General features: G+C 37.2%; 1 protein-coding gene across 3 annotated transcripts in view; it reads right to left on the bottom strand.

Annotated features, from left to right (window-relative positions):
* FANCM (Fanconi anemia, complementation group M) overlaps positions 1 to 15,561 on the bottom strand; it is a 103,278-nt gene that overhangs the window by 43,965 nt on the left and 43,752 nt on the right. For 2 of the 3 annotated variants that reach the window (XR_824967.1, XR_824968.1), the window contains exons 15-23: positions 12,729 to 12,820; positions 12,560 to 12,628; positions 10,768 to 10,896; positions 9,913 to 10,069; positions 7,627 to 7,730; positions 5,218 to 5,742; positions 3,596 to 3,971; positions 1,730 to 2,021; positions 1,043 to 1,158 (exon numbers count right to left, since the gene is read on the bottom strand). Coding sequence is in view for 1 of the 3 variants with exons in the window: in XM_010836133.1 (XP_010834435.1) it covers positions 1,020 to 1,158; positions 1,730 to 2,021; positions 3,596 to 3,971; positions 5,218 to 5,742; positions 7,627 to 7,730; positions 9,913 to 10,069; positions 10,768 to 10,896; positions 12,560 to 12,628; positions 12,729 to 12,820 (1,883 nt within the window). In the remaining 2 variants the exon portion in view is untranslated. Of the gene's footprint in view, positions 1 to 486; positions 1,159 to 1,729; positions 2,022 to 3,595; positions 3,972 to 5,217; positions 5,743 to 7,626; positions 7,731 to 9,912; positions 10,070 to 10,767; positions 10,897 to 12,559; positions 12,629 to 12,728; positions 12,821 to 15,561 lie in introns of those variants that run through there. The other variant, XM_010836133.1, reaches the window with a different exon arrangement.

Raw genomic sequence — 15,561 nt, 5'->3', positions numbered from 1 at the left:
ATAGAAGGGGAAACAGTGGAAACAGTGTCAGACTTTATTTTTTTGGGCTGTAGATGGTGATATTAAAAAGCAGAGACATTACTTTGTCAACAAAGGTCCATCTAGTCAAGGCTATGGTTTTTCCAGTGGTCATGTATGGTTGTGAGAGTTGAACTGTGAAAAAAGCTGGCACCGAAGAATTGATGCTTTTGCACTGTGGTGTTGGAGAAGACCTTGAGAGTCCCTTGGACTGCAAGGAGATCCAACCAGTCCATCCTAAAGGAGATCAGTCCTGGGTGTTCACTGGAAGGACTGATGCTGAAGCTGAAACTCCAATACTTTGGCCACCTCATGCGAAGAGTTGACTAATTGGAAAAGACTCTGATGCTGGGAGGGATTGGGGACAGGAGGAGAAGGGGACGACAGAGGATGAGATGGCTGGATGCAATCACTGACTCGATGGACATGGGTTTGGGTGAACTCCAGGATCTGGTGATGGACAGGGAGGCCTGGCATGCTGCGATTCATGGGGTCGCAAAGAGTTGGACACGAATGAGCGACTGAACTGAACTGAGGGTTCAGTTAAATTTTTGACTTTTCCTAGTTCCTGGGGCATTATCTCACAATACACCTACCACCCATACCTATTCAATATTGTATATGTATAGGAAAAAATGTTTATGACCATTCCGCTGGCAGCAGATACATCAACCTATAATGCTAACAAATGATAATGACAGCACTATAATCTTCGGAAAATTTCTAAAATACATCTTTCACTCTAGCTTTTATTTCTTAACAGCACCTTAAATAAACTTTTTATTCAATAAGCAAGTTTCATTATGTAATTAACCAAAATAATTATTAAACACGTTTTTTTCAATTATTTACATATTCTATATAAATAAAAATGTACACAGTATAAAACAATAGGGCAATATTCTCATATACATGTATTAAACCAATAATCATAAACTGCAGCAATGATTATTGAAGTGCATTCTGTATTGTTCTCTGATAACCCAACCTGAGCAGTCTGATCACGTATCAGATTTAATACTACCTTGGTTAAGATCAGCTGGCAACATTTGCATGTCAAATATATAGTGAATATATCTATAGATCTCCTCAGCCTTTTGATGAGTTACTTGTGCATACATCGAAATTTCTTGAGGTGTGCTGAAAAATAAACAAAAATAGACTTGAACTTCTGACTTATAAAATTCAATATTCTTGTTTAAAGAAAGCCTTTAAGGAAATAATTTTTTTCCCCCAGATTTCTACATTCAGTTAATGTATTTAGCATTGGTTTAAATAAAAGCACATTTACTTCCTATATTTGAAATCATTTAAAATAATAATTTCAGGATCTTATTTGGGCCTGTAGTTTAACCTGTTTAATACCTTCATTTGATTTTCAAATATAGTCATTAAAACCTAGTAAAACTTTCAACTTGAACATTTTTTTAGTTACAGAACTAAACAGCCCAGAAATGTTAGAATGCGAGGTCAAAATGTAAGTGCTGTCCACCTCCCCACAGGGCTCTAAGCTACAAATACAATGCTTACCTTTTTACCCCCCGCCCCCCCAATTAATGTCCTCAGCTTAATGCAGTGACAAGCAAAGTCTGTACTGAATGACTCTAACTGGCACTACACCTCTTTACTTTTAAAAAATATGAAAATTCCAATGAAATGCCTCTTAGAACAATTTTAAAGTAACCATTTAAAAATATTATAACAGACATACCTGTTTGTCATCTTTTTCACAGATGAGAACTGGTGACACATATTCAGTGCAGTTATATAACTTATATTGGGAATACTTAGATAAAACTGAAGAGTTTCACATATATTACTGTTCACCACTGTTGGAACATGAATACCAACATTCTTTCTTTGTTCCACTAAAGACAATTCCTTTAGCAAATCTGCAGTTTCTTCTTGGCAGGAACTGAAAAGAATTCGGATCCCAGCACCAATTAAGGTAGCCAGCAGGCTGTCATAGCTCTTTGTTCTCCTAAACATCCTGGATGTGTCTCCTAAATATTTTATATTTAAGAAAATGCAAACCTTAGTAATTTACATTAAGTAGAATTGTTAATACTATACATTATTAAAATCCCAAGATCTGTATCATTAAGCAAACTAGTGCCACGTTATGCTGATGAGAAATCCTACTGCTAAAGGTTTAAAGCGATTCTCAAATATCTGAGAGAAAAGAGGGAAAACTGTCTTTATGAGTGTCAAATTAGAATCAACAGAAGGTGAGTAGACAGGGGAGAAAGTATATTCCTAGGTAACTCATTCCTGATGGCCAAGACCATATTATTTCTCTCAAATCCGTAATGTTAGCATTGCTGAAGCGTTCACTTAGTAATACTTCTAACAGATATAAAATTCTTATGTATTTATTTCAAGGGTAACTTAATACATTCCACACCCATTATAATGTCTCTAACTCTTGCCTGTTAATTTAACTCTTCCCTACTCTCCTCATTCATTTCCTTTCCGTGTCTACCTACGTCCTTCTTCTGGCATTCTTCCTTATGCCAAAAAAAAAAAAAAAAAGTTTTTCCATAGCTTTTGTCACATTACTTTCCTTTTTATTACAAATCTATTTCCTTTATAAAGGGTATGTTAGTATAAAGTAAATTATAGAAATTTAGCACTAGAAAGACCCAAAAGATCACGTAATCTAAAGCCCTCATTTGTCAAATTAAAAAAGAAATTGGACTGGGGTTACTGAAAGAGTGACTTATTCACGATCACAGGGTTCAATAATGACAGTGGTGATGAAAAGGTACATCACTCAATTCCTGAACCAACATTTTACATAAACATTATTTCCTTTTATATATGTAATGACTGTGTAATCCTTGAATTCTTCCATACTGGCTTTCAGGTGCATGATTTCACTGAATTCTCGTAACACCATGGGATGACTAGGAAAAGTATACTAGAGGAGTTAACTGTCAAATGGAATGTCGCATAGCTATAGAAGACACCAGAACTCAGTGCATCTTCTGATTCCATATCCTGTGATCTTTTCACTAGTCTCAGGGATGCCCTTATACAGTTAAACATTACCCATAAAACTCCCTCCCTAACGGAAGCTCCAAGCCTGCATTTTCTAAAATATTGTAGGCACCCATTTTAGTGACCCACTGAGAATTCAACATTAAACACCTCTTTAGTCTCTCAAATCTGCTGCTTCTCCTATATTCATAATTTCAAAGAACAGCACCACTACCTGACTGCCCAGTAATTAAGAAACTGGTCAGCTCAAGAGTAATTCTTGATTGCTTCCACTTACTCCTGCTAATTCTACCTTCTTAAACTCCTGAATCCTCCTCTCCCACACTGCTGCCTTATTTCTGGTACCCTTCCCAGGGCTCCTCCCAGAAAGACATATGATTGGTTCACTTGCCTTCAATTCACCCTCTTCAATTCTCGTAAGCTGCATTTAAACACAGTGACTAATGAAAAATATTATGACATCATGTAAATACTCATGAGTCAGGTGTTCATATTTTAAGAGCCTCCCACATCCTGACAGTAGAATAATGAACTAAATAATAGTCAAGTTCCTTTACAGCCTTATAAAAATACAAACCTGTTTTTTCTCTGTCCTTTTCCACAATCACACATATTCTTTCAAACATGCTCTGTAGGTACTGGATCTGATCGATGAGCTTGTTCTTATTGATGCTATTTAACATCTCAGACTGAGACCTCCTTTCCACCACCATGCGGTTACTCACAATATAATCACAACCATTGAGAGGACAGACCTCTACCTGTAAGCCATGGATTGCTCTTAGGGAAGAAACTACTTCTGAACCAGAAACGATTTCACGGCTGTCTACAAGAATACAAGTTCTGTGGCCTTCCTGGGGCAGTCTTAGAGAAGCATGTGTGTCAGCCAAACGTGGTCGTGAGTTGGAACAGCATGGCACGCAAGTGCCAGAATCCTGCAGAGTGCTAGCACCCTGAAAAGTAGAACACATCAATCACCGTCAGTTACACAGATGTTGGCGCCATAAACTTCTAACACCTAGGCTGATTTTTCTGGTACTTTTTCTTCTTCCTTCAACAGGACCAAAGGTACTATGCAGATGAAGCTACCACTTAACACCTAGTAGGATGGCTAGACATTTTCTAAAAGGAAAATGCATTGATGAGAATGTGAACAAAACCTGGGACATGCATTGTTGGTGGGAATGAAAGTGATGCAGCCACTTTGGAAAAGTTTGGCAAATTCGCCAAGTTAAAGAATTACCGTATGGCCCAGGAATTCCACTTCAAGGTAACACCCATGATAACTGAAAACAGAGACTCAGATACTTGTATGCCAAAGTTCATTACTTTTGGAAAATCCTCAGCCATTGCCTGTTCAACTAAATCTTCTACTTGCTCTCTTTTCTCCTTAATTCTAGTTTCTCTCTTTTCCCTTTCCTTCCTCTGCAAAGGGTCTTCACCTTGGGATTACTATCTTTCTACTAGAGCTGATAATTCTGAGGCTCAGAGAAATGAGGTCCTTTGTTGTTACTTTATCTCATTATGCCTTCCGGAAATACTTTCATGCAAAAAGAAAAAAAGAAAAAAGTCTGGAGATAATGTTCGGAAATGCCAATCTGAGGGCCACTGCTGCTAAGGTGGAATGGCCTAAAACACCCGGAGTAAGAGAGCAACAGAAGTCTAGGTTTAGGGATTCCTATTACTGTCACTTTAACCCCTGGTTTAGCAAAACTACTGCAACTCCTAAAAACTGAAAATAGTTTTGGGGATTACTTCAGCAATAGTAAAGTAAAGAGGAGCTGGAAAGTAAACTACATAACCATTCTGGAAGGAAAGAAATTCAAAGGAAGAAAATCAGGCCTCTAACCTCCTCTCCCCAGTAAGTAGATGAGAGTTACATACCTGAAGCCTTCAGAGAGGGAAAGCAAAGTTAATCTGAGCATGTAATTTCTGTTACCTTGCAAGAAGCTAATTTCCTATATTCTTTATATAAAATAAGCATGTTTCCTTACAGTGTTCTTAAGAAAGCTATTAACACATTAAAAAAACAAGCATCTTATGAATTAGCTATATAATTTAGTATGCTGATTTCTTGTCTGAAGAATTCTATTGTTAATTTTTCTTTAACCTCGTAATTTAACACAAAAGAAAGGAAAACAAACAAACAAAAAAGCCTTTTGGAAAATGCATGAAGGCTTTTTTTCGTTTGATTCATACCTTCAACTGAACTGGAAACTTTCTACAGTCTTCCTGTGCACCGACAGCAGTGAACAACGATGAGGCAGATTCCCTGTTAGTATGGCTCTGAGGTTTGAAGTCTGAGACATCAGCATCGGGAACCTTTAAATTAGGTGGTGTCTGTTGTCTCTGGTGTAGCAATTGATTACCCACTGGATGAGAGTGGTCCCTGGACTGCAGTGAAGACCCAGGAGGCACCGTGCTTGGGTTAACCACAGTCCTGGATTCCTGTTTATCCTTTACATCCTTTTCCTCCTCGCTTGAATCATCCAGTAAAATAATTCTGGATAATTTATTTTTTGAACGTGCACAGTTTTGTCTCATCTTCATTTGTTTTAGCTTTACTGCACGTCGGGTTTTATATTTTTTACCCTCATTTGTATCGCAGTCTTCAGTTATTAGGTTAAAATCAACACAAACTTCTTCACTTGACTGGCTTTCGCAAGACTCCTCTTCATCAACACAAAAACTGTCTTCTAAATAGGTTTCATCTTGCTCAGGAATCTACAATAAAAACACAAATAAGAGTATAATAAACTTCATAAAATCAGCATGTTTTTAACATATTCTTTTAAGTTCGTGATATCTCTCTGAATATTTATTTCATTTACTTTATTAATTCAGTCACTTGCTCAACTGACTCTTTATTGAGCATATTCTTTTTTTCCTTCCAGTTTTATTGGGATATAATTAGCATACAACACTGTATAAGTTTAAGGTGTAGAGCATAATGATCTGACTCACTACATCATGAAATAAATTTAGTGAACAGCCCTCACCTATAGAGAAACAAAATTAAAGAAAAAGAAAAACATACTTTTTCCTTGTGGTGAGAACTCTCAGGATTTACTCTCTTGACAATTTTCATATTTAACATACAGCAGTATTAATTATATTTATCATGTACATTACATCCCAAGGTCTGTGCCTGCATGAATGCTCAGTCATGTCTGACTCTTTGTGACCCTGTGGACTGTAGCCTGCCAGGCTTCTCTGTCCATGGCACTTCCCAGGCAAGAATACTGGAGTGGGTTGCCGTTTTCTCCTCCAGGGGATCTTCCCAACCCAGGGATCGAACCTGCGTTTCTTGTGTCTCCTGCACTGAGCAGGATTCTTTACTAACCGAGACACCTGCGAAGCCCATAACAAGTAACTATTTATCTTATAACTGAAGTCTGCACTTTTCACCTGCCTTCATCCAATTCCCCTTTCCCCCATACCATCCCCTGCCCCCGCCTCTGATAACCATAAACCTGATCCCCTTTTCTATGAGTTAGTTTTTGAAGTATAATTAACCTACAACATGATGTTAGTTCTGTTATATAACATACATTTCAAATGATCACCAGGATAAGTCTAGTTACAATCTGTCACTGTACAAAGATATTACATTAATTATTGACTGTACTCCCCACACTGTACATTTCATAGGTATGACATTTATTTTGCAACTGGAAATTTGTATCCCTTAATCTCCCTCACCTATTTCTCTCCTTCCCACCCATTCCTCTCTGGCAACCACCTAATTGTTCTTTGTGTCTATGATTTCCTTATTATGCTGGTTCATTTGTTTTATTTTTCAGATTCTACATATAAGTGAAATCATACAATATTTTTCTTTCTCTGACTTCTTTCACTTGGCATAATGCCCTCTAGGTCCATCCATGTGGTCACAAAAGGCAAAATTTCATTCTTCTCTATGGCTGAGTAAACTTCCAGTTTTTATATATACCACATCTTCTTTCTGAGTATATTCTTTAATGGAAGAAAATGGGAAGTTTGGGAATAAAAAAAAAATAATGATTTACCCTCTAGAAATTTATAGTCTAGTGCAAGTAGCCAGAAAAATGAACAGTAATTCATAAAATGCTGTGATAAGTAATTCATAAAACACTATATAATAAATGCAATGAAAGTACAGAGATAAGAATGATCATAAAAAAATGCCCATATTTCTGAGCTGAATATGGCAATTTATAAACAAATAAGACTAATACAAAATTGATTCCATAAATGAAAAATAAAACTATAATTTTCTGATATGCCATTTTACTGGGAAAAATTAATTTCTAAGGGAAATATAACAACAGAAGAGTTAAAACTTTAACTAGTAGATGATAAAGTTCTATTCACTTCCTTTAAATACTCTAATTGGAAAACAAATTCAGAGTATATTCTAATTAGCTCAAGTTAACAAAAGGAAAATGTGATCAAATTATGACTGAACGGGATTTTGAGAATTCACGTAGTCCATCTTCCTTACTCAGGGCAGAAACTACTGCAAATAGTTCTGATGGAGTTTTAGAAACAAAATGAAGGCTTCATTAACAGGAATATATTCCAACATCACCACCAAGAAATTCTCCACTGTATGTCTACAGTTCATACCTGGGAGAAAATGTTTATGTTATGTTTCTTATGGGCCATTTTGTATCGACTGCTCATCAGTGGACTTCGCACAGATTTCATGTAAACAGCTCTCATTTCAGAATCTGTATAAAGACAAAAAAATTTTCAAATACCAAAATTATTTAAATGAAAAGTAAATAAGTATTTGACCTATTCCAGATTCACGATTCCCTGGTGGCTCGTTGGTAAAGAAGCCACCTGCCAATGCGGGGAGGCTTGGTTTCTACCCCTGGGTCAGGCAGAGCCCATAGAGGAGGAAATGGCAACCCACTCCAGTATCCTTGCCTGGGAAATCCCATGGACAGAGGAGCCTGGCAGGCTGCAGTCCAAGGGGTTGGAGAGAGTTGGACATGACTTAGTGACTAAAAAATAATATAGTATGTAACCTTTTCAATCTGGCTTTTTTCACAAAGCACACTTCATGTGAGAATCATATGCCGATTATTTCTTAAAGTTATATAGTAAAGAGTACCTAAGAAATGAGGCATGGAAAAAAAACAATGTGGATTTTGAGATTTTCTTAAAAAACAAAAAACAAAAAAAACACAACTCTAAAATCCTACATATTTCAAACATACTGTGAAAAAAAAAGTACTGTGTTTAAATGGAGTTTCAGATCTCCCTGTTCTTCATCACAACTGAACTAACTTCAACCTTCCCAACAGCAGCAACTGAAGTCCTTCCTGTTGCTCAAGCCCACTGACTCCCTCTTTGTCTCTCTGCTGCTGCTGCTAAGTTGCTTCAGTCGTGTCCAACTCTGTGTGACTCGACCCCATAGATGGCAGCCCACCAGGCTCCCCCGTTCCTGGGATTCTCCAGGCAAGAACACTGGAGTGGGTTGCCATTTCTTCTCCAATGCATGAAAGTGAAAAGTGAAAGTGAAGTGGCTCACTCTTAGCGACCCCATAGACTGCAGCCTGCCAGGCTCCTCCGTCCATGGGATTTTCCAGGCAAGAGTCCTGGAGTGGGGTGCCATTGCTTTTTGTCTCTCTAATCCATCAAAAAAATCCTGTCAGCTGTACACAGTCAGAACCCAGTCTTTCTCCCCTCTCACTGCCACCATGATTCCTTGATTAGATTATGCCATGGCCTCTTATATGGTCCTTTCTTCCACCTTTGTTCCCAGACAGGCCATTCTCAACACAGAAGCTGGAGCGAAACAAAATAACTTGAGTTGGCTGCTCATTCATTACCCCTCTGATTTCACTTCCTACTACCCGCCTTCTTCCCTTTCAGTTCTAGTCATAATGATGTTCCCTTGAACACGCCAGGCACACTCCTGCTTCAGGGCCTTTACACTGGTCATCTTTGCATCAACATTCTCCCACCAGATTCTGCTATAAACCTGGGAAAGAAGCCTTATGCTGCAAATCATATCTGTATCAGCAACACACTACTGAGACCTTTGTATTTAAAGCCTTCTTTAAAGTTGTGGGCCTTGAGAAACTTTGCCATCTTAAGTCATGTGAGACCCTGCAGGAGCAGAAGAATGGCAAGATTTGTGAAAGGTAAGAATCCAGAAAAGCCAACTACAATCTTTCCCATTTCCATTGCAGCCAATCTGAACCATCTATAGAAGACCTGCTCAAGCACTATTTGGGGAGACTGTTTTCTAAAAGTAGTCTCCTGTACTTGACGAATTTAATAAATTTAGCTTTGTGTCTCAGCTAGTTTTAACAGACTGCATGGTTGAATTCCCATCTCCTAGAGTTTGGACAAATGTCACCTCAATGAGGTAAACCACTAATACCTTACTCAAATTTACAGTTTAATACCCCAACCCCTGACACTCCAAATCTTCATCTTACTCAATTTGTTTTTGTTTTTCTATAAATTTGTCTTACACTAAATAATTTAGTTATTGTGTATATTGTTTCTCTTCTCCCATTCTAATGTATGTTTCATAAGCACAGGGGGTTTTGTCCATTTTGTTCACAGATACAGCTTTCTCAAGAACCTTACAGAGTGCTAGGTACATACCAGGCATTAAATACTTGTTTAAATGAACAACTGACAGCCAGCCAGGTCTCTAGAGACTGTTTTCTAAAAGTAGTAGTTTTTAAAATTAGTAGAAGCCTATAAACAAGCAACTCTCACATAAAGAAAATATTACAGAATTTGAATGAAAATATCCAAGTATTTTACACGTCAAATTGAATTCCCTTTAAAGTCAAGGTTCTTTGGAAAATTACTACAATATTTAAGTATAACCATAGTAAAAGCATTGAAAATGAAAAGAAAAAGAAGTATTATTGTATGATTTACCATTTATAGCCTGTGACAGTTGAGTCTCATCATTTAAAAAGTCAAGGAGTGAGGAGTCTTGTTCACCTTCTGACTCATCATTCTCATCTGATGAAACATATTCTGCATCTTCTTGGGAAAGTTCTGCTTCTTCATCTAAAAACTTCCTAGCTACGAGCTAAGATAAATGAGAAAACAGGAAAGTGCCTTTAAGAAAATCATTTAATGTCCTCAAATAACTGAAAACAGTTTTGGAAAATGGATTTCTTGCCAGTGCTTTTAAGATACAAAATAATAAAAACAGAAAACTGTGAGTAGAAATGATAAAGTAGCATATCTTTTTAAAACGTCTTCTTTTAATTGTTATAAATAAAATAAACTACAGGTCAGCATGTCTGCTTGCTGAATGTTTTTTTAATAAAGTCTCTTGAGTCTTTCAGCTAAATCATTTTTGCCAGGAAAAATATAGTACCACAAAAAGACTGATCAGAAAAAAAAAAAGTGCTAAGAATTCTCTTCCAAAAAGTTGAATATTGGATATAGATAAGAAAAACAATATAAATATTATAAAAGCAAATACTTTAAAATTCAGATTTCTGTCTCTATATTTTCTTCGATTTGAATGTTACATCTTCATTACACTTCAAAATAACACAACACTGCAAGATAGTTTCAAAACACAAAGAGAAACTAAGAAACCACACTTTGAGTTTTTAATTTTAGTAAAAAAAGTAAAGTTAAAATAATTTTTAAGTTTTGGTTTTTTCCTATAAAGAAATTATAGAGAAATCTACTTCTACGTAAAATCTACTCATCTTTACTAATTAAAAATATATAGTATATTTATATAAAAATAAGAAACTGAAAAAAGTTTACCTTGAGGTGGTTCTGTCTCTTTCGGACTTTGATGCTTCTTTTGGCATTCCTCTTGTGATCCTTGAAGTCTTCTGACTGTGGATCTCGTTTGTGAAAATTGTCACTCTCATCACTAGATGATAAATCTAACTATAATTCAATAAAATTCTTACATAAGAAAATATAATTTAAGTGCTGTATCTTAATGAGTTTCTGAAGGGTTGTTGCTTCTACTGTCATTTTTTCCCCTTTTAAATAGTTGACCAAACATTTTCTTGTTAGAAAAGTAAAATGCTCTTACAACTCAGAGCCATGCACAAATACATAATATTTAAAACTTTAAAAGTTAGATAATTCTAAGTAATAAAATAATAAGTTAGGTAATATAAGTAATACTAATACAGTATTCATTCAGTTTTGTATGAAATTGAATGTATCTGATGAATGTTTATGTTTTTAGTTTAACTGTTTCCTTTAAAAGATCCTGAAGGGCTTCACAAAAAATAATTGTCTATAAATATAGCTATCAGAATCAACTCAAACATATACAAGTCCTTTCAAACTAAGAAAAAAATATAACAACAAATCTTTTGACTATGAAGCCTACCACAGTGTCTCTTACAGAATAATATAAAACCAATCCAAATAATCAAAAGAAATTTATGAAAATAACTTCAAGTAACAGGGATTATTTTAGGTTAAGGTGGATTGAGCATCAGCATTATCAATATTTTAATTCACTTCTAGTAAGTCAATCAGACGTTTTAGATAAAGTAGCAAGTTAGAACAATTTTTTTAAATGGAGTTTTATATGAGTATACAAAGTTAATGAGGGCTGATTGCATTTTTAATTAATCTTGCACAAATTATACTAGTTAGCATTAGAGAATTAAAACACACAAGATTTCCTAGTGTCAAAATTTAGCTATCAGCTATAAACTGATGACAAATGAATACTAAAGCCTTAAGATGTGCCTGCTGACCAATTTTCACATTTTCATAGTTGTCAGTGCCTGCCAGACATTGTCATTTTACTGTCCCACATGGACTTCAAACTCGAACATGTTCAACACTGAACTCACCACTCTTTCTTGTTTCCTCTAAAAACATGACGTATCTGCCGCCTAAGCCCAAGCCAAAACCAAACAGTCATTGTGGACTCCTCCTTCCCCTTCTTTCAAACTCATTCAGTAAACAAAAGAACGAATAAGGCCTTCCAAAAGTTTACCCAGATTTTTCTCCAGCTTTACTTTCTGGTACTTTCTGTCTTTACAATCCACAACAAGAGATGCTGTTTCCCTGCTCTGTATCCTTCTTTAAGCTGCTGGGAATGCCTTCCCTTCTCCCTTCTTTTCCCCTAAAATACGTATGCTTTAAGATTTTATATAAGGTGTTATTTTCAAGAAGCTTGCCAGAACTCCCCAAGGTCTAGGTTAAGTTTTATCTTATCACTTAAAAAATTATATGGAAACTATCCATTTACTTATCTATCCTTCCTATTAGATTACGCACTTAAAACAGTACCAGGAAATACTCTTTATACTATACCCAGCATCTTGCACAGTAGATACAGGGTAGGTATTTAATCAACGTTTCCCGAATTGCTGGAGTGTATTGACAAAAATAGGAATAGTTTTTTGAAGGAGTTTAAAATTAAAACAGAAATTCCAGTCACTGAGGATTTACTATCTTTTTCTGTTAAACATATACCTATAAGATCAAATATACCTATGCTCAACTATTCACATATTTCTCTTGTAATATTTATCTCAAAAAGGTCTGAATTACTATTTATTATTTGTTATTTACTTACTCTGTTTGGAGGAACCCTGCGCTTTTTGACAACCTGAAGTGGAGAATCAACTTCGCTATTCTTCTGATTCTAGATAAAGCAGACAAAATAAAAAGTTTAAAAAAAAAAGTTTTAAGGGAAAACAAGAAACTTCGTATGATCTTGCTACTGTGATTACTGACCAACTCACCTCTGGGGACTCCAAAACATTTCCTTTTGTTTTTTTACTTTTTCTTCGGAAAATCTCATCATCTTCACTTTCATGGGTTGATAATTGTTCATCTATAATTTATTTAAAGATAATGAATCTGGTCAACAGATTTAAGTTTATCCAACCACAAGTATCTAATTTATTGATGGGTACAGTAAAAATTGTTCCTGGCAATCTCAACATTTATTCAGTCTCAAAGATAGTTTTTCTTGCATCTCTCACTCTGGAGGAAGCCAGATGCTATATGGTAAGAACAGAGGAAGTAATCCTATGGAGAGGAAAACATGGCAGGAAATGGAGGCCTCTTATTCAACAGCAATGTGACCCGCCAAGCTGATTCAAGCCTTCAGATAACTGCAGCCCTGGCCAAGGCTTTGAATACAAACTCATAAAATATCTGGAGTCAGAACTCCCGGCAAAGCCATTCTCGAATTCCCAGTCTATAGAAATGGTGAAATCATACATGCTGTTTTAAGCCATTAAGTTTGCAGTAAATTTGTTATGCAGCCAGAGATAAATAATACAGATTTTGGTGCATGGAAATAGGTAATTAATTACCAAAAACCTAAATGGTAGATATAGCTTTAGAACTAATGAATGGGCAGAAGCTAAAAGAACTTTTTTTGTTGTTGTTAAAAGAATTTTTGAGGAGAGTTTTTGTGAAAGCTCAAAGAGCCTCAAAGGAATTGTTTATAGAAGATTAATGGCCATTGAGGAGGTCATGGGTGACAGCTTACAGAGGTAAGAAAATCCTTATTAGAAATTAGAGGAAAGAGAAATCTTACTATAGTGCCAGAAAGTTTAACAACATTGCAGTAACAAAGAAAGTAGAAAATGTACTTCATGAAGGAGGTACCAGACCAGCTTACCTGTCTCCTGAGACACCTGTCAAGAAGCAACAGTTAGAACCAGACAGGAAACAACTGACTGTTTCAAAATTGAGGAAGGAGTAGGACAAGACTGTACACTGTCACCTTGTTTATTTAACATATGCAGAGTACATCATGAGAAATGCTGGGCTGGAAGAAGCACAAGCTGGGAGAAAATATCAACCATCTCAGATATGCAGATGACACCACACTAATGGCGGAAAGCGAAGAGGAACTAAAGAGCCTCTTGATGAGAGTGAAAGAGAAGAGTGAAAGAACTGGCTTACATCTCAACATTCAGAAAACTAAGATCACGGCAACTAGTCCCATCACTTCATGGGAAATAGATGGGGAAACAGTGGAAACAGTGTCAGACTTTATTTTTCTGGGCTCCAAAATCACTGCAGATGGTGACTGCAGCCATGAAATTAAAAGACGCTTACTCCTTGGAAGGAAAGTTATGACCAACCTAGATAGCATATTCAAAAGCAGAGACATTACTTTGCCAACAGAGGTCCGTCTAGTCAAGGCTATGGTTTTTCCTGGGGTCATATATGGATGTGAGAGTTGGACTGTGAAGAAATCTGAGCGCAGAAGAATTGATGCTTTTGAACTCTGGTGTTGGAGAAGACTCTTGAGAGTGCCTTGGACTGCAAGGAGATCCAACCAGTCCATCCTAAAGGAGATCAGCCCTGGGATTTCCTTGGAAGGAATGATGCTAAAGCTGAAACTCCAGTACTTTGGCCACCTCATGCCAAGAGTTGACTCTTTGGAAAAGACTCTGATGCTGGGAGGGATTGGGGGCAAGAGGAGAAGGGGATGACAGAGGATGAGACGGCTGGATGGCGTCACTGACTCAATGGACATGAGTCTGAGTGAACTCCGGGAGTTGGTGATGGATAGGGAGGCCTGGCATGCTGCGATTCATGGGGTTGCAAAGAGTCGGACACGACTGAGTGACTGAACTGAACTGAACTGTTCCTTGGAAGGAAAGCTATTACAAACCTAGACAGCATATTAAAAAGCAGAGACATTACTTTGCCAACAAAGATACATCTAGTTAAAGCTATAATTTTTCCAGTAGTCATGTACAGATGTGAGAGTTGGAGCATAAAGAAGGCCGAGAGCCGAAGAATTGGTACTTTTGAACTGTGGTGCTGGAGAAGACTCTTGAGAGTCCCTTGGACTGTAGGGATATCAAACCAGTCAGTCCTAAGGGAAATCAACCCTGAAGTCATTGGAAGGACTGATGCTGAAGGTGAAGCTCCAATACTTTGGCCACCTGATGCAGAGTCGATTCCTTGGGAAAGACTCTGATGCTGGGAAAGATTGAAGGCAAAAGGGAAGGGGATGGCAGAGGATGAGATGATTAGATAGCATCACCGATGCAATGGACATGAAATTGAGCAAACTCTGGAAGACAGTGAAGGACAGAGGAGTCTACAGTCTATGGGGGTTCAAAGAGTCGGACATAACTGAGCAACTCAACAACAAAAATGAAGGAGGTGCTCTAAGCAAGAAGATTCCCAGACGTGTTTAAGTATCACCTGGAAAATCCCATGGACGGAGGAGCCTGGTAGGCTGCAGTCCTTAGGGTTGCTAAGAGTTAGACACGACTGAGCGGCTTCACTTTCCCTTTTCACTTTCATGCATTGGAGAAGGAAGTGGCAACCCACTCCAGTGTTCTTGCCTGGAGAATCCCAGGGACGGCGGAGCCTGGTGGGCTGCTGTCTGTGGGGTCGCACAGAGTCGGACATGCCTGAAGTGACTTAGCAGCAGCAGCATGCTTCTTGTTTAAATGTGAAAGGAGAGAGAGGAATTAAAGAAAGTATATTAAACAGGAAACAGGGGAACTTTCCTGGTGGTCCAGTAGCTAAAACTCCGCGCTTCCAATGTAGGGGCTCAGGTTCGATCCCTGGAACTAGATCCCACGTGCCACAACT

Source organism: Bison bison, unplaced genomic scaffold, assembly GCF_000754665.1.
Source record: "Bison bison bison isolate TAMUID 2011002044 unplaced genomic scaffold, Bison_UMD1.0 scf7180017864061, whole genome shotgun sequence".
NCBI lineage: Eukaryota > Metazoa > Chordata > Mammalia > Artiodactyla > Bovidae > Bison > Bison bison.
This window is presented reverse-complemented; position numbering and strand designations above follow the sequence as displayed.